The sequence below is a fragment of the Bacillus rossius genome, chromosome 1 (assembly GCF_032445375.1).
Source record: "Bacillus rossius redtenbacheri isolate Brsri chromosome 1, Brsri_v3, whole genome shotgun sequence".
NCBI classification, from domain to species: domain Eukaryota; kingdom Metazoa; phylum Arthropoda; class Insecta; order Phasmatodea; family Bacillidae; genus Bacillus; species Bacillus rossius.
The window spans coordinates 140,795,491-140,821,573 of NC_086330.1; the positions used below are offsets into that span (position 1 = coordinate 140,795,491).

At 44.9% G+C, this 26,083-nt stretch overlaps 1 protein-coding gene across 2 annotated transcripts in view; it reads left to right on the top strand.

Moving 5' to 3' along the window:
- LOC134546223 (laminin subunit gamma-1) overlaps positions 1–23,607 on the top strand; it is a 617,689-nt gene extending 594,082 nt beyond the window's left edge. For both annotated transcript variants that reach the window (XM_063388849.1, XM_063388850.1), the window contains 3 exons: positions 1,716–1,833; positions 16,851–16,966; positions 18,966–23,607. In XM_063388849.1, the coding sequence (XP_063244919.1) occupies positions 1,716–1,833; positions 16,851–16,966; positions 18,966–19,088 (357 nt within the window). In that variant the 3' untranslated portion in view covers positions 19,089–23,607. The remainder of the gene's footprint in view (positions 1–1,715; positions 1,834–16,850; positions 16,967–18,965) is intronic.
- The last annotated feature ends 2,476 nt before the right edge of the window (positions 23,608–26,083 follow it).

A 26,083-nucleotide genomic window follows, 5' to 3' on the forward strand; every position in this document is an offset into this window, starting at 1 on the left:
CAAGATTGAGGCCTGCCATGGCACAAACAGAAAAAAACTATACGATTCAGTCTGTCAACAACATTGTTCGATATTCACTATTAACCACCGACGTCCGACAAACACGTGTCGACAAACAAACGCACACCTACAGGTTATATCACCTATAGCACACAAATCCAACGAACATGGACGAACTGAAATATGAACACAATTCCACACGACTGCGCCATGTTTTACTTGAGATCATAGGTTTTAAGTTGTAGATAAGCAAGTGCATGTAGTTAGCACTTAATATTCTTTATTGTCCGTTCACCGTGGTACATATACAGGCGCCATAACCGGAACTGACATTCACCTGTTATCAGTGATGCCAACCATCACGAGCAAGGCAGATGTACAACAGTACCGAACCAGCCCACAATTTGCTTGGAGAATTATTTTGGAAAACTATAAAAACAAATTGTTGTATTGATAGTGTTTTGAAACTTGCTCTGTTAAAACTATTTTAATAAGTTCCAAGGGGTCTAAAAACTTAAATTGTTTTCAGTAGGAAAAATTCTTTTAATCATAAATTACTTATTGTGCATTATAAGTTAGGTTAATTTTTTAATTATTGTTTTTATAATGCAGGAGAATTTCTTCAATGAGAACTTGTTAAGACAGTGTTTTTACTGTAACTACATTAATAACATTTTGATTAGGCATCCAAGTATGTAAACATGACATTCCTACATAGAAAGGTACATCATTAAATATTTTTAGACTCATGAAATAGTTTTTGGAATCAGACATCATTTAGATGCATGGATGTGCAAATTTACATGCAGATGCATAGTAAACAGCAAAGAAAAAAGGAAAAAATTCAGTCAGTCCTCACATAAGAAGATAATTTTTTATGACCAAATATTAGTGTAATTTATCATCAAAATTGAAAATTGTATCAACTTATAATATAAATTGGCCCACTGTCGCTTGCACCTGTTTGCTATCTATACAGTAAAAGTCACTTGGAAAATTTTCCTGCATAGTAAGTTTGCCAAATTTAGCACCTTACCTATTAATACCTTCAATTTTACCCTCCTAATTAATTTTCTCTGTAAATAAAAAAAATTATAAGTAGGTATCTTGAGAAATTTCTTAACAGGGATTTACATTAGTTTCACTTTGAACCCACATTGTATGGATAAAAATAATGCAAATATGCATAACACCAGCAGAATATTTAAGTGGTACAGCTTCCAGATCCATTGACTGATAAAAAGGATTGGGGGGGGGGGGGGGGGGGGGGGGGGGGGGGGGGGGGAAAGGGGATATGTATATTTGGGAAATAAAAGAAAAAAGTTTTCCAATATAATTTATTATTTAATAAGGGTACGAGGAACTGACTCTACTGAGCCCTCTTGCGGTAGTTTGTGGTATTTGTGGCTTACTATTCAAAATTAATGTAATTAATGTAAGGATTGTTTTTATAATATTAATAAGTATGTGCTGATATTTTTGTTTTTTATGATTGATAGTTTAATTCTGACTATAATTATATTAATTTTTAAGGTTTTATAAGATTGTTATTTGCATTATTTAGTATTAAATATTAAGATATTTTTTATTTGAATATTCTTTATAATATTGTAAATGTTTGTGCCAGCATATTAATAGTATATACCGGTATATCAGAATTGCATTAGTGCAGCAGTTCTCTAAGAGGTAGATATAACCTTGACTTTATTTTCCAGGCGAAAGAAAAGGTGGACCAGGCCAAAAGCTCTGTAGATGAGACCACACAGCAAGTCCAAAAGGCCATGGAGGAAGTCGAAGCGATAATCAACGAATTGAAGGATCTTCCCAAAACAAGTAAATTTTGACCATACCTGACAGTTTTTCAGTGAGAGCTGCAAGCCTGCTGTGTATACTTTTATTTAAATTTGACAGAATACACCTTGTGCCGTGAGGGGATTGACTTACTGATTACAAACACGTGACAAATGTCCAAGGCGGATCTCGAACCACAATACTAGAGCTATGACTAAAGTTTGCATGGTCTGTGCCCACTTTAGTTAATGTCATGTGACTTTTCTCTCAGATTTGACAGTACTCTTTCCCCGGCTGTCCTTGCAAACAGTGTTTGTTCACGAACGTATGAAGTTAATTTCAAACATTCTTGAGACAACAGTGGCAGGAGGGTATATACGTAGACTGTGTGTACTACTTTCCAAAATTGAGACCAGTTATGCGACGTAAACTATAGGAATGTTTACCATAAATCTAGTCGCTCTGTAAGCTGCAGCTTGTTTATTTGCATTCGCATAAATAATTACCCAGTGCATCGATACAAGCGTGACACCCGTTCCGTCAGCGTACAGCTGTTCGAATGTTCTTGAAAGCCAAACTGTTAGCAGCAGTTATTCCCCAGTTTCACTTGTTAGTGCATGTCAAGTGATTATTCACCCACTGGTAGCTGCTGACAGCAAGTCAGAAGAAAAGTCTATAGTAGGCTGACTGCCACTCTCCTTGAAAGAATTGAGCCAACTAATTAAATTATAATATGTGAACTACAATGTTTCCTTGCATTAAGGTTCTAACCTTCTAAGCCAAACAAATGCACCACAGTTCAATAAAGTGTGTACAATTTTAAACAAATCAACTGATTTTAAAAATGTTTCTCTCTCCCTGTAATTTATATCTGTTCACAGTACACTTTTTTTTATAATTTATTTATGTTTATATAATTATATATGCATAATAAAAGAATGAATTTACAGTGACGTTGTCTAGCTGTTTAAATGTTAGTATTAAATGAATTTAAAGAATAGGTAATAAGAACTCGTTGCCAGATGCACATAGCCACAAAGTGTTTGTGCGTCAGATGCTTGTATTAAATACGTACCCTCTTTTATCGCATAATCGTCGAACGCGCATAATCGTCGTACCCATATTTTAGGGGGTCAAAATTTGGATTAAAAAAAACCTCTCTTGTAATTGTCACATGATGTTTTTGGTTCCACTATTAGATTCCGAGCTCCATGTGTAGGTATTTTTTCCATATGAAACAATGTATTTTAAAGTATAAATCTAATGTTTATTCAGACATTACCACTTACTTATTTAATTAACGGAAATACAAAGTTGTCTGATGTGTACATTTTCTTTTAAAGACTTTTTAAATGTTATAACTTTTATCTGATTGTCTGCATCGCCGCAGTATACCGCTTATAAAAATGTAGCCAGCGCTAGTTAGCATCATTCATGTTTGCAATACCGTCTTTACCATAAGTGCACACGGGGCCCGTGCCCAGGGCCCCCCATCCTCAGGGGGCCCCGAAGGCCCAACAATTTCTCTCCCATTTATTTTCAAAACATTTTTGTCCAGTTTGTCGGGTTGCACTAATTAATAATATTTCAGAACGCATCCTAATTGACTAAGTACACCATCTAGCGATCAAACATGTAAACCACTTCAATTCCAAAGTCAAGTTGCACAGTCTAAATGAGGGTTAAAATAGATGATGACATTGTCTATGGTTGGGGGAATCCCTGGATGATGTATTAAACTTTCAGTCGGACAGAAGTGGTGTGATTTAGTTGTGTTTAACTTATTGTGTATTTGAAGTTTTGATTTTGTTCGTTTAACAATATTTAATTATGTCGAAAAGAACATATTTAAGTGGTTCACAAAAAAGAAAAAAGTCATAGCTCAAAAAGAAATAACGGAAAAACTTCCTAAGCTTACTTCCTTTTTTACGGTTGAAGAAACAAATAAGCTGAGGGATTCTTCATCCTCATCACCTCAAGATAAAAATACCTCTGAATATCAACAGGAAAATGTGGTTACGTGTGACAAAAATGACAAACACACTTCAAATGCTAAACCCTCGAATTCAAGCTACTGTGAGTTAATAACTGCAAGCTTGGAGAATGTATCTGTATCTCCTGACCCTGGTACGTACTGTGACGACATATTAACGGAAGAAGTCCGTGATATTTGGATTCGAAAAGGGCCAGAGTTTTTCCAAAATAAAAAATGTGACTTCGAAACTTCTACAAGTTTTCTAGATTCAAGTGGTAAACATAAACTAGATTCTTGACTAAAAATATTTTTACCTGTAAATTGACGAATGGTGAGTCTTTAGAAAGAAAATGGCTCCTTTATTCACCAGCAAAGAAATCTGTGTACTGTTATTGCTGCCGTCTATTTACGAGTAATCCCACTACTGGACCTAATTTGAGTTCTCCAAATGGATATAAAGATTGGAAGCATATAAGTAACTTCTTGATGGAGCATGAGAACAGTATACAGCACAGGCAATTTATGATGAATTATGTTGAAGAGTGAATGTTGAAGAGTGAAAATTACTGGACGAATTGATAGTGAGTTGCTGTCCCAATATAATACAGAAATGAACTATTGGAAGAATGTGTTTAGGAGGATTGTTGCAGTAGTGACATTTTTAGCTTCATGAGGTCTTGCTTTTCATGGTGATAATGAGATATTGGGATCGCAAAATAATGGGAATTATTTGGAATGTTTAGAACTGATTAGTGAATTTGATCCTTTTCTTGCTGATCACATACAAAACTGCGGAAATCGTGGAAATGGAAGTACATAATATTTATCTGCAAATATTTGTAATGAATTTATTAATTTAATGGGACAGCAAGTTTTAAAAACAATTGTCAAAGAACTTAAATCAGCAAAATACTACTCTATTAGCGTAGATTCTACGCCAGATCTGTCCCACGTTGACCAATTCACTTTCATTGTTAGATATGTAAAAGATGGACAGCCTATTGAGAGATTTTTGCAATTTTTGCCTATGGATGAACATAATGCACAATATATAGCTGAAACCATTTTAAACTTTTTTGAAAGCCTTGATATTCCTATCAAAGATTGTCGCGGGCAGAGCTACGACAATGCATCAAATATGTCTGGAAAGTACTCTGATGTTCAGTCAAGAATAAAAGAAGTTTGCGAATTTGCAATTTACGTTCCATGTGCGGCACATTCGCTAAATTTAGTGGGTGTTCAGGCTGTTAAGTGTGTTACTGAAGCAGTATCATTCTTTCAATTTGTACAATAATTGTTCAATTTTTTCGCAGCTTAGACCAAACGGTGGAAAATTTTGACAGAGCATTTAGGTGCAAATAGAGTCCTGAAGTCTCTTTCAGAAACTAGATGGTCTGCACGTGCCAATGCTATTAATGCTTTGCAAAATGGTTATCTGAATATTTCTGAAGCATTGTCCTCAATCACAAGTGACATCAATCAACCAGGAGACACTAGAAACAAAGCCCAAAGCCTAGCGAAAAATTTGAGACTGCTCTTCTAACAGAAATATGGAATGATCTTTTGGAAATTATGAATGAAACAAGTCTAAGTTCACAGAATAGCACTATGACCATGGATGTTGTAACAAAACTTTACGAGTCTTTGATCAGTTATGTCAATAACGCACACAATAATTTTGATCAGTACGAAACGGCTGCTAAAAAAAATCCAGATGCTGACTACAAAGATAAATTTGAATGAAAAAGAATTCGCAGCACACACATAAATTTTTTCGAAGGATCATCAGAGACTGCACAGTTGAGAGGCAAGGAAAAGTTTTGTTTAGATACTTTCATTCCCATAATTGACACATTAAATAAACATTTAAAAAAATGTTCGGCAGCATACCAAGAAATTGATAATCAATTTAGTTTTCTTTGTCAGTTAAAACAATCTAATCTGTCGAGTTGACCAAAAAATGCAAAGAATTTGCAGAATTTTATCATGAAGACATTAATGCATATGAGCTCAAAACAGAATGTTTTCATTTAAGTCAATATTTAAAAAACATAACAAAGCAATCAGTGGATGATTTAAATATCTCAACCTTACATAACCTAATAAAGTCAGATAAATTACAAGAAACATTTCCAAACGTTGAAGTTGCTACAAGAATATTCCTTTGCCTAATGGTTAACAATTGCAGTGGAGAGCGTTCATTTTCGCAGCTTAAAAGAATAAAAAAGGAATTGCGAACAACAATGCTACAAGAATGACTAAGTAATGTGTCAATTATGTGCATAGAAAGTGACATTCTTCGAACAATTGACTTTGAGGATATAATAGAAGATTTTGCTCAACAGAAATCCAGAAAGAAACCATTATCTTAATCGTAACCAAAATACCAGCAGCATACTAAGTAATATCATTAATGACATACTACATTGTTTATTTGATTACCCATAATAAATAGATCATAATAGAAAAATGTTAGTATAATTCACTATCTTTACTTTCCAAAAGGGCCCCAAATTCATGTGTGCCTAAGGGCCCCACATTCATGTGTGCCTAAGGGCCCCAGCATAGTTTAAGACAGCCTTGTATGTTTGGTTATATTGCTTCCCGTATAGAGCGTGCACTTGTAGTCGAATATCGATATCTTGCCGATTGCATGCAATGCGCGCTATCTGTCAAGTGCCGAGTTAACTACATTTGATGGCCTGCACTCTTTCGTGGTAAGTGTGTACTATGACGATAGTTATGCGTTCGTTCAGGCTCGCATTCAGGTCACAGATTTTGTTTTTCTATTTAAAGTTGAAGAAAGGGTTTTGTTGCATGACTTATTAATTAAAATTGTTTGGCGTGCTCTTTTATACTTCACTTTTTAAATAAACGTACTTTCCATGAATGTGTTTTGTTTTTATGAATGACTTTACCTAACAAATTTTTTTTCTCGCATAAACGTCGCACCCCTACTTTTCAAAATTAATTTTAGTATAAAATATGCGACGATTATGCAATAAAACATGGTGACGTCCCTCGGCTTCTGGTCCCTATTTCCCTGTTTGCTAGAAATGTCCGTTATGCCCGTACTGCTCTCGTCGGAGAGGTGTGGGTCCAGGCCGACGTGGCCGGGACCTGGAAATGTGGGACCTGGAGGGATGGTGAGGTAGAGTGACAGGTAGATCGAAAGGACCACTCGCTGTTAATCGGTTCACGAGCTCTTTTATTGCGTTCAGAGAGCTTGCCGCGGCCTGGCGGATCCGTCGCGGGTTGCGCGCCTCTCCCACGATGACCCGGACTCCCGGTAACCGTCTCGTACGGCTCTCTCGTCCCGACGCGTACTGGCAGATCTCCTACGTAACAAAGTTCCTGATAGTCCACTAGTTCGTGATGGCACGTGACGCGTGCGCAGTTCCTACGTACTGACTCGTAACGTCGGCGATGGTTCGGCAGAGGGTAACTATGTCCCTCACAAAGACACGTGATGCGTGTGCGGTTGTTCCTACGTACTGACTCGTAACGTCGGCGATAGTTCTGCGACGCGTAACGAAGTTTACGCGTCCCGTACTGACCGGCCCGTGACGTAACTTACGTACTCGCGGCTCGGGCACCCAATCGCTTGGGCGGCACGACGTAGGCAGCACGGCTGCTGCTAAAGATGCTCGTCCTACGGCTGAGTCGCCGGACCGTGAGCTCGACACCCGTCTCGCGATCAGCGCGGAGCGGAGCGCACGTCCGCCGCTGCTCGAGTCCTGAGTTCAACTAACTGCTCTCCCCCGCCCGTCCGCGGCCGTCGCGCGCGGGCTGCGGGGTGGGGAGGGGAAATCGGCCGGCGTGGGAGAGCGCCACCCCTCGCGACGCGGATGAGCGCCAGGCCGCGCTTACATACAGACACTGTGACACGTTTACAAGAATTACAATTATTACCGATAGTTAATACATACATTACAGTTACACTATTTACACACTTAAACAAAGTCACTGTCACTTAGAAAGAAATATATACACACGGAAACATTTACATAATAACACTGGCGTGCTAGGGCGCACGCGGGTGCGTCCCTAGCCGATGCACACACTGGGGTTCACTGGGGGGGGAAAAACAGGCCCCCTCAGGCCCGCGTCGGTGGCCAGGTACGGCCTCTGTATCTGGGAGGGTACGACGACTGTCGTCATATGCCCCCCCTCTCCCGAGGCCGTCCTGGCCCCCGACGCCGGCCTAGACCGGCAGCCGCGTCCGCGTCCGGCCACATGTCTGGTCGTCGGAGTTCGTCACGTCAGTCCGTCCGGGTCGGGCAAACTGGGGCAGGAGCTGCATCACGCTGCAGCGTAACCCCCCGTCGGTCGTCTGTCTCACGTCTCGGGGTTTGTGCTGACTCCCCCACTCGTAGTCCCGGAGGTAGTGGGGGGCCGTCTTCTCACGCGTGGACCGGCGCAACGCCGGTCCCCTCCCCGCGTGAGCGGTCATCATCGGCTCCCCGGAAGGCAAGTCCAGGACCACCTGCTGGGCCCTGTCGACATCGCCCTCCCCACTGAGGAGCCGGACCGTTACCCCGTCTGTCACGTCCTTGCTCACATCCGTCCCCGTCACCCGCCGTTCCCAGGGGTGAACGTACCTCCGTCCACGTCTCTGGATAGGCTCCGGCAACGTCACCACTGGTTCACTCAGGTCGACCAGGTCGCCCTGTGCAGTGTTGTCATGCGTCACGTCCTCGATGAGTGGTCCGTCTGTGTCATTGGCGTAGGCGCTGACGTCATCGGGCGGGAGCACCCGGTCCACGAAGCGCTCCAGCTCTGCCATGCTTGCGCCCCGCGGACCCCTTCCGCCCCTTCTGACGGGCGTCCTTTTCCCGCCCCCTCTTGCCAGTCGCCAACCGCCGTCCCCCTTCTGCTGTCCCCCCGTAGGAAGCTGAGTCGGTGTCGTCGTGGGGGCCCGTTCATGTGTCGTGCCCCAGGTGTCGTCGTCCCTGTCAACGTTCCTGCCAACCCCCCGCAGTGACCTGGGGTGGGCGTGTCCCCGTCGACGTCCCTGATCCGGCTCCGGTGGCGTCACCACGGGGTCACCGAAGTCGACCAGGACTCCTACTGTGTCGTTGTCATCGGTCCTGCCCCGTGTGTCGTCGTCCCCGTCAACGTTCCTGCCAACCCCCCGATGTGACCTGGGGTGGGCGTGTCCCCGTCGACGTCCCTGATCCGACCCCGGTGGCGTCACCACGGGGTCACCGAGGTCGACCAGTACACCTACTGCGACGTTGTCATCGGTCCTGTCCCGTGTGTAGTCGTTCCCGTCAACGTTCCTGCCAACCCCCCGATGTGACCTGGGGTGGGCGTGTCCCCGTCGACGTCCCTGATCCGACTCCGGTGGCGTCACCACGGGGTCACCGAGGTCGGCCAGTACACCTTCGGTGACGTCATCCTCGCCCCCGTCACCGACCACTGGTCCGCTGTCGTCGCGGTCGTACTCGTCGTGCGGGTCGCCTATCAGTCGAATGTCGTCCCTGTGTACCTTAGTTGTCCGTCCGTCGGCGCGACGCACGAGGTACGAGGTGGTGCCCAGTCTGTCTACGATCTCCTGTGGCCCCGCCCACTTAGGGGCCAGACTGGCGCAAAAGCCCCGCTCGCCAGCCGACAGGTGGTGACACTTAACAAACACCTGCTGGCCAGGCTCTAGTCGTGCCGGGGGCTGGTGCGTCTGCGGCGTGCGTCTAGTCAGGTAGTCAGCTTGGCGACGTCGGGCGTCTTCGCGCAGATCGTGCGCGGTTACGTCGTGTGAGTCGGGGGGTGAACGCGCCTCCCCGGGCAGGGCGAGGTTTCTGCCCTGCACCAGTTCAGCGGGGGAATGTCCCGTGACCGCGTTCGTCCGACGGCGCAGGCAAAACAGCAGCGTCGGCAGGTGCAGGTCCCACTTGGTGTGGTCCTCGTCCAACCGGATGCGCAGCTGAGTTTTAATGTCCTGATTCCGCCTTTCGGTCGGATTCGCACGCGGATGGTAGGTGGGCGTCGTGTGATGCTCCACCCCCCACCCCGCGCAGGACATTCGCCAGCTTCTCCCCGTGAACTGCACCCCGTTATCCGTCAGCAGGACCACGGGGTACCCGTATCGCGGGAAGAACTCGCGCTCGAGCAGGGCAATCACGGTGCCGGCCTTCACGTTTGGTACTGCGAACGCCTCCGCCCAGCGGGAGAAGACGTCCGTGACCACAACAATGAATCGCCGGCCACGGGACGTGCGAGGATACGGCCCCATAATATCCACCACCACAGTGTGGAAGGGATCCCGGGGCCGTCGTGGGACCTGCTGCTCCCTGCCGTCGGGTCGCCTGGACTTCCGCTCCTGGCAACGCAGGCAGGCCCGCACGTAGCGTCTCACTTCTGCCGCGTCGCCAGGCCAGTGGAACGTCCGTCTGACCTCCCGCAGCGTCTGTTCCGCACCCGGGTGTCCCGCCAGGGGGTGGTCATGCAGGTAGCTCATGACCCAGCGCCTCGCCTCGGGTGGCACGTGGGTCCGCCACCCGCTCGCCCGGTGAGCCCCCCTGGTCTGGAGCACCCCGTTCAGACTTCGGCAGCCCGGTACCACCCCCTCCCCGCACTTTGTCAGTCGGGTCTGGGTGTCGGGGTCCCGGAGCTGCGCTGCGTGGACCCACGCGAGCAGGTCAGTCATTGTCTCAGGTCGTGCGTCGGGTGCAGGAGCAGTGGAGCTTGTCAGCGCGTACAACGCTAAAGGTCGCGGCACCGAGTCCTCTACCCCGCGCCCACGCTCAGGGAGGAGCACTTCCTCCCAGCCCTGATCGTCGTGGAACTCATTCTCAGGATCCGGATTCCGGGACAACTCGTCGGCCAGCTGATTTTCACGTCCAGGAATGTGTTCGACCGTGAACGAGAATTCCTGGATCAGCATGGCCCACCGAGTGAACTTAGACTTCCGGCCCTGAGCGGAGTCTAACCAGCGGAGGCACTGGCTGTCGGTTCTCAGCGTGAATGAGCGCCCCTCGACGTGGTAACGGTACCTCTGCAGTGCCCAGACCACCGCCAGGCACTCCTGCTCATTCACGTGATACCTCCGCTCAGCCTGCCCAAACTTGGCGCTGGCGTACTCGATCACGCGTCTCACGCCCTGGTCATCCATCTGATACAGTACCGCCCCCATCCCCTCCTGACTCGCATCTGTCTGGATGAAGATGGGGCGGCTGGGCACCAGGCGTGAGAGCGTGTGACAGTTCCTGAATCGGTGCTTTACCTGTCGCAAGGCCTCGTCCGCGGCGGGAGTCCACCGGAACTTAGTCTTCGGCGACAGTAGGTCCGTCATCGGGGCCGTCACCGTGGCGAAGTCGGGGACGAAGGACCGCAGCCAGTTGAGCAGCCCCAGCAGCTTCTGGAGCTGCTTCCTGGTCTTCGGTGCCCCCTTTCCCTCAATCAGCTCCAACTGCTCAGGTCGGGGGCGGCACCCCTCCGCCGTCACTATGTGTCCCAGGAACTCGATTTCCGTGGCCCCAATGTGGCATTTCTTTGGGGCACACGTCAGTCCGTGTCTGGCCATACGTTCTAGCACCAGTGCCAGATGGTGCGCGTGCTCCCCCCACGTCCTGGACCATATGATAACGTCGTCCAGATAGGCACTGGCGAACTCACCAATGTACCCATCCAGAACACGTACCATCAGTGCCTGGAACGTGGCAGGGGCGTCCATGAGACCAAACGGCATGGCGTAGAACTGGTAACGTCGGCCGTCTGGTGCTGTAAATGCCGTCTTAGGGCGGTCCTCTGGGCATACCGGCACCTGCCAGTAGCCCGATTTCAAGTCAAGTGTCGTGAAGATAGTAGCGTCCCCCAGTCCTGCCAGAGCGTCTGTGATGTTGATCTGCGGGGGCGGGGCGGGAATGGTCAGTTTGTTTATCGCCTTGAAGTTTACGCAAAAGCGTAGACTTCCGTCTTTCTTAGTGGCCAGCACCACCCGCGAGTTATACGGGGAGGTGCTGGGTTCAATCACCCCGTCACGTAACATCTCGTCAATTTGAGTCTGTATGGCCCCCCGTTCTCGGATGCCAAATCCGTATACCTTCTCAAAGGGGGGGGGCGGTGCGGTACCATCGGTATCCGGTGCTCAGTCACGTTCGTCCGTCGTAGCCGGTCCGCGGCCGCAAATACCTGTGCCTGGGAGGCGAGGACATTGTTGATGACGTCGACGTACTCCTCGGGGACACCGTGCTGAAGATCCTCTAGGCGGATGACTGACTGAGGGGGACTGGGGGGGACCTGGTGCACGCCGTACACCGTCCAGCGCCCCCGGGTGCCGAAGTGCATCCGGCCGACTCGTACTTCCACGGTGGCGTCGACCTCGTGCAGCCACGGGACCCCCAGGATCAGCCCCTCGCGGAGCTCGGGGACCACCCAGGCCTCGATGTGGCTAACGTGACCAACGATGCTCAATGTTACCTGAGTGATGCCCCCTGCTGCGACGACAGCGTCCCTGGTGGCCAGCTGCACCAGCTCCCTCCGCGGTGTCACTGCCTCCGCTCCCACCAGGTGGACCGCGATGTAGGTTCGGCTGGCGGCGGTGTCCACCAGGGCCAGCATCTCCCGCCCGTTAGCTCGGACAGGAACTCGCAGCAGCTCCGGCTCCTCGGGGCCGACCTGCCCCAGCTGTGCAGTCGTCTGTCCCCCACCGCCCCCGGCCGCCTGGCCGTCCGGGCGTGGGGAACTCGCGGCGAGGTCCGCGGCTCGCTCTGGCGTCGACGTGTTGACGTTCCGGTGGTCCACCTCGTCGACGACAGGTCGACGAGGCGGCTGGTCCGGCCCCGGAAAAACCTCCGTCGGGGCCGCTGTGGTCCTGGCGGCATCCAGCTGCCCCCGCACGGGGACTGCTGGCGGGATGCCTGGGCTGATGCTCCGGTGGCCCATCTCGCCGACGGCAGGACGACGAGGCGGCTGGTCCGGCCCCGGAAAAACCTCCGTCGGGGCCGCTGTGATCCTGGCGGCATCCAGCTGCCCCCGCACGGGGACTGCTGGCGGGATGCCTGGGCTGATATTCCGGTGGCCCACCTCGCCGACGGCAGGTCGACGAGGCGGCTGGCCCGGCCCCGGAAAAACCTCCGTCGGGGCCGCCGTGGTCCTGGCGGCATCCAGCTGCCCCCGCACGGGGACTGCTGGCGGGATGCCTGGGCTGATGCTCCGGTGGCCCACCTCGCCGACGGCAGGTCGACGAGGCGGCTGGTCCGGCCCCGGAAAAACCTCCGTCGGGGCCGTTGTGATCCTGGCGGCATCCAGCTGCCCCCGCACGGGGACTGCTGGCGGGATGCCTGGGCTGATGCTCCGGTGGCCCACCTCGCCGACGGCAGGTCGACGAGGCGGCTGGTCCGGCCCCGGAAAAACCTCCTTCGGGGCCGCGGTGGTGGTGGCGGCATTCGGCTGTCCCTGAGGTTGCCCCGGCACGGGGACAGCTGACGAGGAGCGGGTCTGCCGCCCCTCGCTCCCTGGCGGCGTACGCGGTGTTGTTGTGGTAGGCTCCGGTGGTGGTCGACGAGTCCTGTCGGTTACTGGGTCTGCCGGTGGCTGGTGGGCCGGGGAGCGGCACCCAGTTGTCCCTCCGCCCCCGGTCCTGCGTTTCCCGCCTGCGACGTGTTGTCTTCGCGCGCCTCCTCCCACGCGGCTCTGGTGGGGCAGAGGCGATGCCAATGGTACGCGTCCGGGCAAAATCGGCATCGCGGCGGACGTTCGTCCCTCTCTCTCGTAGCTGTCCGCTCGTGACGTCCCCCTCCTGCTGCAGCTGGTTCCGGACGTTCCCTGGTGCCACCATGGTCTGTTGTCTTGCGCGGTCCCGCGCCGCCGGCGTAGCTCACTACGGCCAAGTCACCGTCCGTGACCTCTGTGACGTGACCCCCCGCGGCCCCGAGTGGGCACGGGGAGCTCTCGCGCCCCTGAATGCCATCCTCCACTGCGACATGTCACGTTCGATCACGCGGGCGAGGGCCACGAACTCCTCCGTGTCACGACCAGCAGCCGTCCTCATGAAGGGGCGAAACTCTGGTAGCAATTGTTCGACAATGGTTGGCAACGCCGCACTCACGTCCCCACTCGTCCCCAATCGGCGGAACATGCGTAACTTCTCGTAAATGAACTGCTCTGCACTCTCGTCCTCCTCCTGGTTTCGGCAATAAAATGTCCGCAAACACATTGCCCGCGCCTGATCGTTATCAAACCTGGTCTTGACTTGGCGTACAAAATGTCCCCACTCGGTATAAAACTCCCGGCCATTGACCACCAGTTCCTTGCCTCGCCGCGGAGCTGTCCCGCCACTCGCGGCGCCCACTCCGCCCGTCGCACTTCGTACAGTTTTAGGAGGTGTTCACACTCCCGCAAAAACTCCCGCGGGTCCTCGTTGTCTCTCCCCGCAAACACTGGTAACTCGAACTGCGTGTTCACGTACCGCACTACTGGCCCCTCCATGTCCGCGGGCCTGTCCCCCTGTTCCCGTTTACTGTCCTTAACCGTGCTGTCCGTGCTGTTCGCGCCCTCGGCCGCGCCGCCGGACCCGCACACCTCGTTTTTTACGTCCATTTTCGCAGAGTCTCCTTCCTCACACCAGTCTGTTTCGAAACTTATTAGATCGTCTTTTCCTTGTTCCGCCTGTTTCCACGCCATCCTGTCCTCTCCGTGTTACTGATCCGGGATCGTGATCACAATCTCCCCGGTAACACAATACGATCCTACCCGGCGCGTTATCTTCAGTCCGGGATACCGCTGCGCCGCCGTCTTGTATTTCTGTTGCCCCCACGACACGTTATCTCTCGCCGACACGTCTCGTATTCGCGCCATTCCCGCGCTGCGTTATCTCCCGCCGGCGCGCCGGCGCGACGTCTCGAGTTCGCGCCGCTCACACGCCGCGCGGCCGCATCTGCTTCCGTCCTGTCCTGCACCTGCGCGCTTGCGTGCGCTTGCGTATGCTTACGGCCACACTAGTTGGGCGCCAAATGACGTCCCTCGGCTTCTGGTCCCTATTTCCCTGTTTGCTAGAAATGTCCGTTATGCCCGTACTGCTCTCGTCGGAGAGGTGTGGGTCCAGGCCGACGTGGCCGGGACCTGGAAATGTGGGACCTGGAGGGATGGTGAGGTAGAGTGACAGGTAGATCGAAAGGACCACTCGCTGTTAATCGGTTCACGAGCTCTTTTATTGCGTTCAGAGAGCTTGCCGCGGCCTGGCGGATCCGTCGCGGGTTGCGCGCCTCTCCCACGATGACCTGGACTCCCGGTAACCGTCTCGTACGGCTCTCTCGTCCCGACGCGTACTGGCAGATCTCCTACGTAACAAAGTTCCTGATAGTCCACTAGTTCGTGATGGCACGTGACGCGTGCGCAGTTCCTACGTACTTACTCGTAACGTCGGCGATGGTTCGGCAGAGGGTAACTATGTCCCTCACAAAGACACGTGATGCGTGTGCGGTTGTTCCTACGTACTGACTCGTAACGTCGGCGATAGTTCTGCGACGCGTAACGAAGTTTACGCGTCCCGTAATGACCGGCCCGTGACGTAACTTACGTACTCGCGGCTCGGGCACCCAATCGCTTGGGCGGCACGACGTAGGCAGCACGGCTGCTGCTAAAGATGCTCGTCCTACGGCTGAGTCGCCGGACCGTGAGCTCGACACCCGTCTCGCGATCAGCGCGGAGCGGAGCGCACGTCCGCCGCTGCTCGAGTCCTGAGTTCAACTACTGCTCTCCCCCGCTCGCCCGCGGGCCGTCGCGCGCGGGCTGCGGGGTGGGGAGGGGAAATCGGCCGGCGTGGGAGAGCGCCACCCCTCGCGACGCGGATGAGCGCCAGGCCGCGCTTACATACAGACACTGTGACACGTTTACAAGAATTACAATTATTACCGATAGTTAATACATACATTACAGTTACACTATTTACACACTTAAACAAAGTCACTGTCACTTAGAAAGAAATATATACACACGGAAACATTTACATAATAACACTGGCGTGCTAGGGCGCACGCGGGTGCGTCCCTAGCCGATGCACACACTGGGGTTCACTGGGGGGGGAAAACAGGCCCCCTCAGGCCTGCGTCGGTGGCCAGGTACGGCCTCTGTATCTGGGAGGGTACGACGACTGTCGTCAATGGTATTTATTTAACTTTGTGTTTGCATAAGTTACAGTTCACGTAACTCACATTGTTAATGTATGTAGACTTATGTAGTGAGGTATTGACATTTATAAGCCCAAGTAAAAATAAAAAGTGAAACTATTTTGATGCATAAACTATATGCAATTCATTTTAATTACAGTACCTAACGACCAAACTCTAAATTCTGAACAATAAATAACTAGCGAATGGAAGAAAAACTAATACTGCAACTGTGATTTATAAAAACTGATTCATAACAAATACATTAATACAAAATAACAGCTACTATTTTGTAGTACAAAAAATTTATAGTGATGTATTCTATTGCCAAAAGTATTCAATAGCACATAATTATGCTGCTACAATTTTTTTTTCATTCTAATCTATTGTCAATATATTCATTAATATTGAATATTTTTCTAATAAAATTGTAACATAAGTGAATTTTCTTTTCACCATTCAAGGAGTCCCCAAAATACAGTAATATATGTATATGTAACCATTACAAAGAGGTGTAAAATCAGGGATATTCAAAAATACCTGGCAATGCATTTTCGTAAACCAGTACCTAAATTTTAAGTTTGGAAGTTCATTTTTTATCTGGTTACATACATAAAATAGAATATTATTAATAATTTCAAATCATAATCATTGATTATTTGTTAAATATGCAAAAAAGTGTGAATAATGTTGCAATACAAATATTAATTTCTCAATTAATTATCTTGGCCTTATACATGTTACATTTGTTTTTATTTTTCAATAATTTTTTTTGTTAATATGTCTGACATGGTGTAGCCTTCTATTGGTAACAAATAATTTTAAAAAAATTATTCAATTTGAAATGTTATTCACGAATATGGAATAATTTTCGAGTACTTGCAGACCCCTATACGCTCTACATAACTAACACATACAAGTCTACTATAAAATAAGCACCATGCTGCTAGTTAATAAAAATTATTACTCTGCTGCAGATAACATGGAGGCCCTGGATGACCTCGAGAGAAGGCTTAACGAAGCAGAGGAGGAACTCAGGAAAGCTAACCTGGACGAGAGGCTGCAGCAGCTATCAGAGGCAAGAATACAGCAGGTGAGTAGCTTGAGTTGACAGCGTGCACACACAACGAAGGGTCTTATACCTAGCACGTTCAGTCCCACGGCCATGCCGTTTTGCAGAATTATTGAACTTTATGGATGTACACACATGTATTAGGGATAGGCCAATCAAATCCCCAAATACCATGAAAATTCTTAGTATTCAAAGGATTTGATATTCAAGGAAAAAGATTTAAAACAAATTTTGGATGAAATAAAGTAAATTTTGACATCGTCCCGGGCTGCGCTCTTCTGAGCCCTATGTGCTACCAGCTCCGCCCTTACACGCTGCGAGCCCCCTCCTTGCACCACCACCCTCTACGACCGCTCGCCGAAGTGTGTGTGTGTGCGTGCGTGCGTGTGTCAGCCCGCACCCACCGGTGTGACGTCAGTGCTCCGCTCCCGAAAGTTGCCGAGCGAGGACGAACGGGCAGTGAGTCGCGATTGCTGCGAGAGGAAGGAGCTTAACGCACCTGTTATCGTTTTCGAAGCATTTTAGTGATACAGGGGGAAACGGGCCTCACCACACACGGGCTACGTCACGGCATGTGAACAGAGTAGCCGGGTCCACATGCCCATTATACAAGTGGGGGCGCCCTAAGCTTCGACGGACACGTCAACCCCCATTGCGGTAGCAATTTAAAAAAATTCAACACCCTTAACCTCTGAAGTTTTTTAGGTCAGTTTGTTTCTTCATACGTACGTATCGTGTTACCATTCCCAAGATATACTTTTAAAACATGTAATTATATAAATAAAATTACAATATGTTTTGATTCTGGAACCTTAGTTTGTAAATTAAAGGGTAGAATGTTTCAAGACCATAGTTCAAATTTTTCATTTATTTTACATTATTTTATTTTTGAGCCTTGCCACCTAGATTCGGATTCAAGGGGTATATTCGAGATACTCTCTGGGATTGAAATTTCAGAAAATTGGGATTTGACCCATCACTTATATATAGTTTTAGCAAAAATATAAAATCAAAATTAACATACAGTACCATATAGCACCTTATTAAAACTTATTTGAAATTAGGCCTGTTCCGATACACTATACTGGTATTGAATATCGGCACATGTATAGGAGGTATTGGAAAAATATAATCAGAACTTAGATTTTTTTAAAGATACTGATATGTTTATTTTCCATTGTTGAAATAATATTTTAAACCTTTATTGAACTTTTATAACTACACTTTTGAAGGCAAATTGTAAAAATTATTAACTTAGGCATTGTTTAAATGCAAGTCAATAGAAATTAATATTTTTATTTAATAAATTAGTGATGCATGATTTTCAATAAACTTGATTTTAATGTAGATTTAAAATTTATAAAATTTATAAAATATTTTGTTTCAATTATTTTTTCATGTAGTGTGGTCAGCAATTGTAAATGTTGATTGTATTATAAGGTATCAGGGGTAGTGTATTGAGGTATCGGTAGTGTTTTGGGGATTGTTATCGGAAAAGGGGGTATTGGTTCAGCCTTATTTGAAATACCTTTGTACTATATATTAATTTTATGTTGGTATTTCTGTTAATAGTATAAATACAAGGGGGTAAATCTATAGGATTCTCAAGGGGCGGGGAGGGGCACGTGGCCCCAGAGTTGTGCGCGTGGGGTGAACCAATACAAGTAATCTCTGGATACGGTGCTTGTCTGTGGTATGCTGCCCATATTTTTGTCTATATACATGCAATATGCAGAAAACTTTAAAATACGCAGAAAGTTTCCCATAAAACATAGTTTTGATGTTCACGTTTATCCACCCTATTTCACAGTTACTATTTTGCAAGGGCAAGTGGGGCCCCTCAGTGAGGGGCTTCTTAATCACAGGAGGGGCCTGCCCCCCCTGTTCCCCCCTCCCGGGATCCACGCCCATGTTAACATTTAACGTTCAATAATCCTGAAAAAACCTCTACGGTGGCATAGCCACTGCCGTGTGGGAAGGGAACTGGGAGCAGCAGCGACAAGGACACGCCGTGTTGCAGGCCCAGTGGATGAAGAGCTACGAGGAGGAACTGGACAGGCTGCGGGCGGAGGTGGACAACATCCAGGCCATCCACGACTCGCTGCCCGACGGCTGCTGGAAGCGGGTGGTGCTGGAGCCGTAGCGAGGGGCCGCAGGGCTTGGGGCGACCGTGGCCAGGGTGACCATCCAAAAAAGACTGCTGTGATGCAACTCTTAGAATAAAAACGACAACACTGCATTCGACATTTAAAAGGAGTCGCAACGGTAGGAATTTTTTTTTTACGTGCGTGGATAGTTTAACAATGCATTTTGAAGTTATGGTTTGTGTGCGTGATGAAAACGGGACACTGTGCACATAATTCTGTGTCACTTCTCTGTGGTTAAGTAAAATGCTTATTGTATTTATTAACTTTCTTTCTTCTTAAGTGTTAAATTTTTTTTTTTTCTGCAGCTGTAAAAATGTCCCTGTTGTTTGTAGCCAATACCTTTTACAAACAAAAGGGATAACTGGGCAAATAATATGTAAAAATGGTCTCAAGTCTTACAACAGCCATAAACTTTAGTTCAAAGAAAACTAGGCTGTAATTTTTCAAACATATTTTTACAAATTGTGCAAACATAACTGGGCATGTAAAAATTAAAATTTATTCTAAAACATTACCTTAAAGTAATGATGTACCTGCATTTAGTGTATTCTATCCTTTCTTGGACATTTATGAATTTATGAAGCTAAGCTGCAAATTTATTATATAAAGCGAAAAGCTGAGACCATTTAATAATAAAACTACAGTGTAGAAAATAATTTTTTTTAATGTTGCTGAACAGAAGCAATGAGTTATTTTGTAATGTTAAATATGATGCAATAACAATGTTACTTAAATAGCATTGCCTAAAAAAATTACTTCACATTTTTAAAAGGTAAACCTCACTAATACAAACTATAGGAACCAAAAATGTTATATATATATTATGGATGAAGTTTTACTAAACAAAATATTATATATTTCGTTTCTGAACAAGTTAACCCTTTGTTGCCATAATTGTTCAGTCCAAATACAGAAAACATATTCTTATGCAAATATACTAGCAAAACGATAACTGATAACAATATATCTGAGTGCATTTCTACTTTGTTTAATGGGACTGTGAAATTAATTTGTACATAGACAAGTGTTTTTGTGGTTATAGAATTTAATTTGTATTAATGAGGTTCATTTGTTAAGCTCTGTTTATATTGAAATTAACTCCTGAATCACAGCATTCTAGTGCTGTTACCTTTTAGTCTAGTAAATTGTTAAAAGCCAATTATTTTGATTGTATACTAAATTAATCTGTATTGAACAATTATTGTTTTCATTTGTTATAAAATAGTTAATTATTGTTGTGCCTCAGATATCCAATTTGTTACATTGTCTTGAACATGTGTGCCAAAGAATGTGCTATTGTAGACATATTAGTGCTATAAAATACTGAAGCAATCATTACTAACAACTATTAACAGTAAGAGTACTTGATGTCAATTTACTGACAACTCTGTGTGTATTAACATTGAGGATGATTTTAATATGGTTTACATTTGTATTCATGAACAGTTTTATGCAAGCAAATTGTTTAAAATCCTAAAATAATACATTTCATTCAATACATCTCAGTGATATTTCAATAGGTCATTTTTTCAATGAAACTATCCTTGAAGATTCAGTACTAATGCTTATTAAGTATAAGGTATTTTCAATTAATATTTTTAAATTATGGCTCGTCCAACATGCCATGTTGATTCATTAATTTTCTTGTCATATCTATTATCTAAGAGCTGTTTCTGTAAATTTTAACCAGATACCACCCTTACATTTGTTGTTCTGTCACAAATGTTTTCAACAGATATTCTCTAAGTGTAATATAATGTATGTGAAAACTTGCAAAAGTGTTGTTAATTATTATCACTTGTTCAACTTGTTATGCACATTAGTGAATAGCTGTTGAAAGTACAGTAAAACCTCGTATTTACGTTCTCGTTATTTACGTTTTCCCGCAAATAACGTCATTTTATGTAGGTCCGTTTTATTGTACATTAACTTTCGTGTTGCATTTTCCCTGAAATTACACCGCTACATAACCAAAAAACCCGGAATGTACGTTTCAAAACACGGTAAAAATGTAAATACTCGTCACGTTAGTCATAGATGTGAAAGGTTTGAAGTAGTTCGCCTATTGTCTGTAACCTTTCGTTTTGATGTATCGACAAGTTCTATGGTGCCTCTCCTCTACTAACGTTTTAATCTTTGCTGCCATAGAGAACTTTCGTAGCAGAACCACAAACGGTTTTATTTATGGTGTCATAGAGCACTCTCGTAGCAGAGCATAGTCCGAAGCGCTGAGCTATCGATACTACCGGAAAGCGCTCATACACAGTACGTATATTTAGTAGTGCTGCATTATGTACAGTACATATCTATGATGGCTTTCATTGTTTACATTAGTCAACGTCCGTTTTGGTTAGCACGTGTTTTTTTATCGTTCACAATATTATTTATGGCAAGATTTTGATTGAAGATGGATAGGTATAAAGTTCCACGAAATACTTTATCTATTGAAGATAAAATTAAAATTATTGAGAAGTTTGACAAGCATGTGGGTACCCGAGTGGTTTTGGCCAAGGAACTGAATATTCCTGTTAGTACTTTAAACACAATAATTAAAAATAGGTGTTCTATTGAAGCAAATGCTGCCCAATGCGTTGAATTTATACTATACCTATAAAACAGTACTAGAGAAAATTTAATGTAGGCTTTATGTTGAATTGTTTTTTATATTTAAGAAAATTATATTTTTGCAGTGCCCTAAATGTGTTGTAAACAACTATTGTTTGTCTTGTAGCACCAGTAAATGCTGATACATTTTTTTAAGCTAAAATTTAGCATTAACTGCCAATAAAAGTGCTTTCCCACAATTTACACTTTCCCGCAATTTACACTTTTTCCTTGGGGTTCCCTGAAAAGTGCAAATAAGGGGTTTTACTGTAATTGTGACAGAACAACAAATGCAAGGGAGGTATCGTGTTAACAAATACAGAAATTGCCCTTAAATAATATCTAGTAATGACGAGAAAATAAAACTGTCAACATGGCATGAACAACAGAGACTAAAACTGAATGGAAGTTCATACCCAAGTGTACATAAGCGTCAGTGCTAGTACTTCAACAGGACTAATGCAGCATAAATTGAAAAAAAAAAAAAAAAAAAACTTAATTTTAACTATGTACCTTATTATATTGGTTAGTTTCAAATGCTAAAAAAAAAAAAAAAGTCTAATGCACCTGTATTAAGGTTGCAACATCACATTCTGCAGTGTTTTATGGGATAGAATGATATAATTCCATAGCAAATATGCTTGCAATTACTGTTTTCCAACTTGCAATATTAGGTATGAGTGAAAAACTAGATATTTTTATACAATTATACAAACCAAAGATGTGTAACTATGTTAACTATTAAAATATGCATGATGTATGCCATAAATATTTTACCATCAGTGTCACATTTAGTGTTAGGTAGGATGAGAGGCATGTAGGACCAAACATTTTAATAGACTTTCTAACCCTGCTGGAATTGTAACACAGTTTTGTAAAAAAAAAAAAAAAAAAAAAAGAAAAGAAAAAGTGATACTAGCATGATGACTATAAGCTACAGCATAAAATGAATTTACTTGTGAGTGATTGAACGTGCAAAATTCTAAGCACTGAGTGTACAGAGTTACTTGTTAAGTGTGTACTTCTTTTGGTAAGCTTGTGATGTTCATGTTTATTAACTTTCTTTTTTAAGTGTTAAATAATAAAATATCTGCTGTGCCAATAATAATACCACAAGTGCCTTCAGACACTTGTAAAAGACACGATTAACTGTTGTTACAACAATGGTTGTTGTGTTGTAAGTAAAGTGCTGATTCACCCTTACATATTCACTTTTAAAAACCAGAAAGTGCATGTAATATTAATGCAATTGAAATTTTCCAGCGCATAAGTGGCTGCTGCCAAACTTACGTAGAAAACTGCTAGGGACAATGCATTGCGTTACGAGCTACAACACATTTTACACCAACACCTTAAGCTAATAGATTTATGTTTGCATTTGTCTACATAATAAAAATAAATCTTACAGTTTATGTACAAACTGGTGGTACAGTGTGACAAACATTGCAGTGCCGATGCAGCGTCACCCTACGGGAAGAAAACTAGTGGTGTTTAGTCAGATGACTTGATATGAAGTAGCTGGTGGTTGAGACATGCATTCCAAGTTGCCTGCCTGCTAGGCTAGAAGGGCTGTTAGGTCAACAATTCTGGCATCTTTGATGAAGCATCTCCAGACAGAAGTTTCTAGGCATAAAATTACAAAACTCATCACCCTTGTTAATTTAAAACAATGGTTCAAAAACAACAGGCACAGCTAAAAGTCACAAAGACTATCTATGAAGTCAAAAATTTAAAACCTAAACACACAAGCTTACCTGAAAAGAAAGTTGACAATTTTATTCACTGCCAGCCATTTTATTTTCACCCACTTGTTCTCGTACTGAATCTCAGCAGAACACTTAGTGGTATGAAATGCAAAGGCATTTAGAGTTGTAACAAAGTTGATTAAAAATAAAATTAATTCTTTTGGAATGTGCTTTTCTTCTTTTCTTTGGAACTACATACCTGTAAGGTTTTTGTTGATTTTGATATGTTCAACTAGTAACTAGTATAAAACTTAATATATATTATTGTAAAACAGTTACATCAGAATGAAAAGATAATTATAAAAATAATTAAATACATGTTCCGTAACCCCAAAAAAATCATATTTAGGTGATGGGACTGTTTACTATACAGTCAAACCTCTCTGAAACGACCCTTCATGGTTCCCAGGAATAGGGTCGTAATAGATGTTTTCCGAAATATTCATTTGTTTTCACCCCTTCCCCCCCCCCCCCCCATCACAACCCAAATCGCTACTCGCTAAGAAACCAGCCGTACAATTGCAGGATGCTGTCACTCACAATGCTAGACGGCTTTGCTTTAAACCCACTTCAACCTTCATGACAAGTCCGTCGCCCTACAGGCCACCTCTAAAGAAAATATGTCAATAGACAGTTTATTTTTACTGGTTAGTTTACATGTAAGTTTTCTGCTTGCCGTAGTTAAATACACTAGAACCCCGATGACACGAACCCCGGATTTAACGAAGCTGTAATTTTACGCATACATTCTCGGGAACCGTCAAAAAATTGGACATTTTGACCAAAATGTAAAAATCAGAAGAAAAAAAAACAAAATGAAAGATCATTAAAATCTGTTAATTTTAACACACAGCATATTTTTGTGTCTGCTTAAAATCTTTCAATAATGTTCATGTAAGAATAACAAAAAAAATAATGGGACATTTCCTTTAAAAATATGGCAGCTGTAGGTTCTGCAACGCGAGTGGGCGCACACGAAGCTCGCCCGGCTGGCTGGCGGCAACGGCTTCATGACGCATAAGCTCCCCCCTCCCTTCCCTCGTTAACATTCTTCAAGGCTAGCTCATCCCTCCCAGACACACAAACCATCTAGTGTCCTCCCTTATAACACCCCAACTTCGCTCACCTTTGAAAAACCTTCAGTGAGAAAATGCTCATTTCACCCTCCCTACTCCCGTAAATTTGGGCTATTATGAATTATGAATGGGGTACTAAAGCGGCGAGGGAGGGGTCAAAATATGTCACTTTTCATACGTTCGAGTTCAGTCATCTCTGGCAAGGAATATACAAGCTTTCAAACTTAAATATAAATTTATTTTAATAGCAAGGGTTCTATGAAAAGGAATATACCAAATAAAATCAAGCTGCTGTCACCAAACAAAGCATAAAACGGCCCAATGCGTGGTCGCTTCGTTATTGCTAGTGCGAGAGGCGAGACGTGGAATGTTAGAAGAAAGATAAATGCAGGGGAGACAGACGGCAGCCAGTGTGTTTCCTGCGTGAGGAATAAGTGGCGTAGCCTTTTTTTTTATGCTAAGTGAATCGACCTTTTTCTATCAACACATGGGAAAAGATAATTGCTTGAGCTGTCAAAATAAACATCGCTGCGGCAGTTAAAACAAGTCGAGGCCGGCGTGCATCCAGTCGGTGGCTGTGTATTGTCAACCAATAGTAATCAAAATCAAGAGAAATCCAGCAGATAGCTTTGCCTTAACTGCATACCACACTAGACACTCGCAAAAAGCTAAACGTAAACACGTTGCCATAAAAACCTTTATCTGCACCCTGCCGGCAAAGGGACGTGGATGGGGGTTGTTAAGCGCTGACAGCGGTCAACAGGAAGTGGTACAGTATCTATTTTTAGATATGCGCTGCCTATACGGCAGTACAGCACTCGGCAAGAGAAACAAAGTAACACGCTACTCACCTCAAGAAACTTATTTTCTGTCAGATTTTCTTCGTACTTTCGGCCAATTTTTCACGGTTACTTGAAATCGGGTTGTAATAGAGAGGTGGTAGCAATAAATGGGGTCGCAAAAAAAGGTTTTACTGTAGTTTTCATTATTTTTAATAAAACTAGCTCTGCTAACACTTGAATACTATTCCCTGAAATCAAGAACAGCATAATAGTAAGCAATAAAAACAAGAAAGACGAGTTATTAAAACTGAAGCTTTTGTGAATTCAATACATACCATAAAAATAAAAAATGTAAAGTAGGTACTAAAGCATTAGGTACAAAAACCTGTCTAGAAGGGCACAAGGCATAAGAACAAAAATTTTCAGAAGCATATTATTTTTCATAGCAATGCGCTAGATGCACATTTTTTCAGTTCAAGAAAAGAACTTTGACAAGATTAATAATATTATTAAGAGATTTCCCCCCCCTCCCCCCTAGAATTCTAAGGGATGTAAGGGTAACCTCAATCATCAGTTACATTTGGATACTTTGCTACACAAGACAAACCAAAATAAATAGTTCCTGAAATGAAACCAGTTTTAATACCAAATTTATTTGTGTATTGTATTATATTTTATTAAATAATTTGTAAGGACTTTATGCAAACAAAGTGTACTTTACCACCAAATAACTGCTATGAGTTTCAGTGAACATAAGTAGTTTAAATGTGTTTTTGATGTCATT